Source organism: Myotis davidii, unplaced genomic scaffold, assembly GCF_000327345.1.
Source record: "Myotis davidii unplaced genomic scaffold, ASM32734v1 scaffold1238, whole genome shotgun sequence".
NCBI lineage: Eukaryota > Metazoa > Chordata > Mammalia > Chiroptera > Vespertilionidae > Myotis > Myotis davidii.
This window is the reverse complement of record NW_006289106.1, coordinates 51,140-54,819: the sequence shown is the minus strand read 5'-3', so window position 1 is coordinate 54,819 and position 3,680 is coordinate 51,140. Positions and strand designations below refer to the sequence as shown.

General features: G+C 59.1%; 1 protein-coding gene across 1 annotated transcript in view; it reads right to left on the bottom strand.

Annotated features, from left to right (window-relative positions):
• Positions 1–3,680, bottom strand: part of RFX1 (regulatory factor X1) — a 23,490-nt gene that overhangs the window by 12,848 nt on the left and 6,962 nt on the right. Inside the window, exons 2-5 of the mRNA XM_006761397.1 lie at positions 3,389–3,472; positions 2,622–2,729; positions 1,529–1,645; positions 359–454 (exon numbers count right to left, since the gene is read on the bottom strand). Of these exons, the coding sequence (XP_006761460.1) occupies positions 359–454; positions 1,529–1,645; positions 2,622–2,729; positions 3,389–3,430 (363 nt within the window). The 5' untranslated portion in view covers positions 3,431–3,472. The remainder of the gene's footprint in view (positions 1–358; positions 455–1,528; positions 1,646–2,621; positions 2,730–3,388; positions 3,473–3,680) is intronic.

The window sequence follows — 3,680 nt, the reverse complement described above, 5'->3', positions numbered from 1 at the left end:
GGCGTGGGCCTGCGCTCTCGCTGCTCTGCCTTCCTAGCGGGAAACTGACTGCCTGAGCTCTGGAGGACAAACAGAGACACTGCGGGGTAACCAGGGCCTCAGGCCTCCGCCCCCCCGGGGATGCTGAGCTCCGGTGAGACCCCAGATTGTTCTCTCAGCAAAACCTGGGCCCTGAAATGCCAGGTGCCAGGAAAGGGGAAGCCCACAGCCAGAGGTGGAGCCCAGTGTGGGGCTAGGCCCTTAGGACCCCAGGGGGCGCTCTATTCCCTCCCTGCGGCCGGAGGGGCCTGCAACCCTCCCCAGTCCAGCCCAGGACCAGCCTCAGTCTGCCCAGATGTAGGTGGGGGAGCTATAGTACCTCTTGAGCCACATGAACTGGCTGGAGCCCCTGCACCGTGAGTGGCTGCACAGGGCTGGCTTTGGGTGCCTGCGGAGTGGCCTGGACCACAGACCTCTGGGGAGGGAAAAGGGAATCAGACCACGGTGATAATGGCAATGATGGTGGCAAACCCATCCCTAAGCACCCACCCCCGGCCCATATGCACTCATATAAGCCTGGGAGCAGCCTGGTAAGAAAGAGGCCACCCTCTCCAACTTCTCACAGCCGGCCCTGCACCAAGTGCCTTCCAGGTTCATTACCACATTGACCCTGGGCACTGGCCCAGGTGTGGAATCCAGGCTCAGCAGGGCAAGGCTGAGGGGAAGTGACAAGGCTGAGAGAGGAACTAGAAACTGGCTGAGGGAGTCCCTGCTCTCTGGCTCCACTCCCTTCAGGCTTATCCCACTCTCCCATGTCCAGGATTCCCACTGTCCTCACTTCTATGCTGGGGATTCAGGTATCACCTTCAGGGCACAGTGAGGGACAGAGGCTGGGGTGGGGTGGGGAAGTGATGAGTCGTGGGGCATAGACTCAAACCCAGGTCTGGATATTCAGAGGGGCTGTGGTGCCAGGCAGAATATCTGTGATTCCTCTGGGGTACAATTCTGCTTCCTTTGGGGAGAGGATCTATGCTTTTATCCGGTTTCTGAGGGTTGGGAATGCACCAGTGTCAGTGATAACAACCAGATGACAGACAACCCTCACCTCTCACCTAACCTGCCCTGGGTACCATGGCTGGTGGCTCAGAGCACCACCTCCTCCAGAATGCTAAAAACGGATTGGAGGCTAGGGCTTCTCCCTGAGTCTCTTAGGAGTGAGCCAGGACTTGGCCTTGGGGCTCCTGCAGGCAAATCAGCCCAAAGAGGTCAAAGTTGTTTCTCAAAGTTATTTCTAGCTCCTGGGAAGGGTTAGGTGCCTCCCACAGGACCACATTTCATCCTCACAGCAGCTCCAACCACACTGATTCTAGGCCCCAGGACAGAAGCCATTATTTAGAGTAGGGTGCTGGGTCTGGAGAGAGGCAGAAGCGCTTGCCAAAGTTCCCGGTGGCAGGACTCCCATCTGCCCAGCTCTCACAGCCCTAGAAGGCTACAGAGGCTGCCTGGCCAGGACCCCTCGCCCCAGCTGCCGCCCGCCTTGGCCTGGCACCTCTTGGGTGACAGGGACACTCTGCTGGACGCCGTGGACCTGCAGCTGCTGTGGCACCGTGCCCGTGGGGGCCCCAGCCGTCTTGCTGGAGGAACTGTTGGCCTGCACTGGCGACCGCTACAAGGAAAGAAAACACGGAGTGATGCCTAATAAAACCTTTCTCAGGAGGGCTATCCCCAGGAGCTGTTGGGGGCGGCAACAGCCAGTGGGGGCATGTCCCAACCACCTAAACTGGTAACCGGCTGCATTCTGTGCACCCAAATGCCTAGTCCTGGCCACACCTGGCCACTACTGGGTACGGCTGGCGATTCAGCCCAGGAGTGCTGGTGAGCAGACCCATCTTCTCCAGTGAAGATAGCTGGACTCCAGCCTCAGCCCAGGCCATCTGCTGCCTCCATAACTGGAGAGGCCGCAGCCTTGAGGTAAGGAAAGGTAACCTAATTTCCAGATATGCTGAGGCACAGATGGCAATGGACATGCCCCAGAGCTACGCAGCTATGAGTGGTGGCACCGGGCACTGCCCCCGGGTAAGCTGGTTACAGAGCCCCTGTGAGCACTGGGCCATGCTGGTATCATTAGCTACTTTATATGTAGAAAACTCTGGGCACAGAAGGCTCTGGGGGCCTTTCCAGAGTCCTCCAGGAGAAAATGGCTGAGCTAGGGAATCTGAACCCAATGTGGACACCCATGTTCCAGCCCCATGGCCTGCCTACTTGCTTCTAACACTCTTGAAGATATTTGGGGGTCCCCAGATCCCACCCTGTGGTCTGAGGAAGTGCCTCTACCCAAAGTAGGGCAGAGGGGCCTACTTTGCCTCCTGCGATGCATTCCTGAGCTGGAGCTGATGCCATCTCAACTCGGGGTGGGGGAGGAAACTAACTCCTCCTGAAGGTGGCAGGATCTGGAATCAGGCAGCCAAGCCACCCTGCCCGGGGTCAAAGAGGGTATCAGAGCTGGGGGTGGAGAGGGCTGGAGGATTCTGGAAAGCAAGTGGGCTTAGGAGGGGGGCGGGAGCTCCAAGTATACTGTGGGGGTACATGGCTAACCTGGGGAGGAGGAAGTGGGGAAGGTAGCTGACAGAGCCACCACCTACCTCAGGGGGTGAGTGCACCTGCTGGGTGCCATGCACTGTCAGGGAGACTTGGCCGGCTTTGACGCCCGGGGCTGTGCTCTGCACTACCAGCCGCTGCGTGGGGAGAGCCTGGAGCCGGGAGGGAGAAGCACCAGTTCACTGATGACAATCTGCACAGTTTTAATGAGCATTAACGTGCATCTGTGTTGAGCCAGACACCATCCCAGTGCTGCATGCTTAGCTCACGGAATCTCCCAGACAAGCCCCGATGCAGCACAGTCCTCATCCCCACTTCAGAGGTGGACAGTGAGGCTCAGTACAGCAACTGTGCTTGCCTCAGGTCTTGGAGCCCATAAGCAGCAGAGCCAGGGTTTGTGTCCAGGGAGTTTCACCCCTGAACCTGACAGGACTGTCCTGGTCTGCTCGGAGGCCGGCATGCCACCTATAGCCTTCCAGGGGACAGAGCAGAGCCCCTGCAGTCCCCGTGCTGCCTACAGGCTGTCGGCACCTAAACTGGCCTTGGGTTCTCTGCTTGGGGATCAGCTTGACCTGCAAGCCACCTTTCTGACTGCCAATCGTAGTTCTTTCTGTTAAGGTGATTTGTGCGGCTCCTCCTTCCCTGATGAGCCCCGACTAGCAGTCTCACCGGCTGGAAGCAGTGGGGGGGGCAGCCCCTATATGGGCTCATGTCCTAGATGCTGGTGAGGGCGGATCCCCGAAGGCTATCAAGGGCTGGTTCTGCACCCTGGGAAGGCTGGGAGGGCCAGGGCCAGACATGGCAGACTTACCTGCGGGGGCACGGGGATGTTGGTGAGCTGGAGGGGTGACATGTGGCCTGGCTTGGTCTGCACACTTGACTGGACCAGCAGCCGCTGCGGGGGCAAAAAGGAAAGCCCTGAGTTGTGCTGACTTCCCCAGGAGGACCAGCCCAGGTGGGTGGAGGGGCAGCTGAAATGAACAACTTGATAAGGACAGGTAAGCAGATGGCTCTGGCAGTGGATCAGGAGGGAAGGCCAGGTACCCTTAGCCACAGCCCACTGCCTCCCTCATGTGCCCTTCCCACCTGGCCCTGGGAAGGGG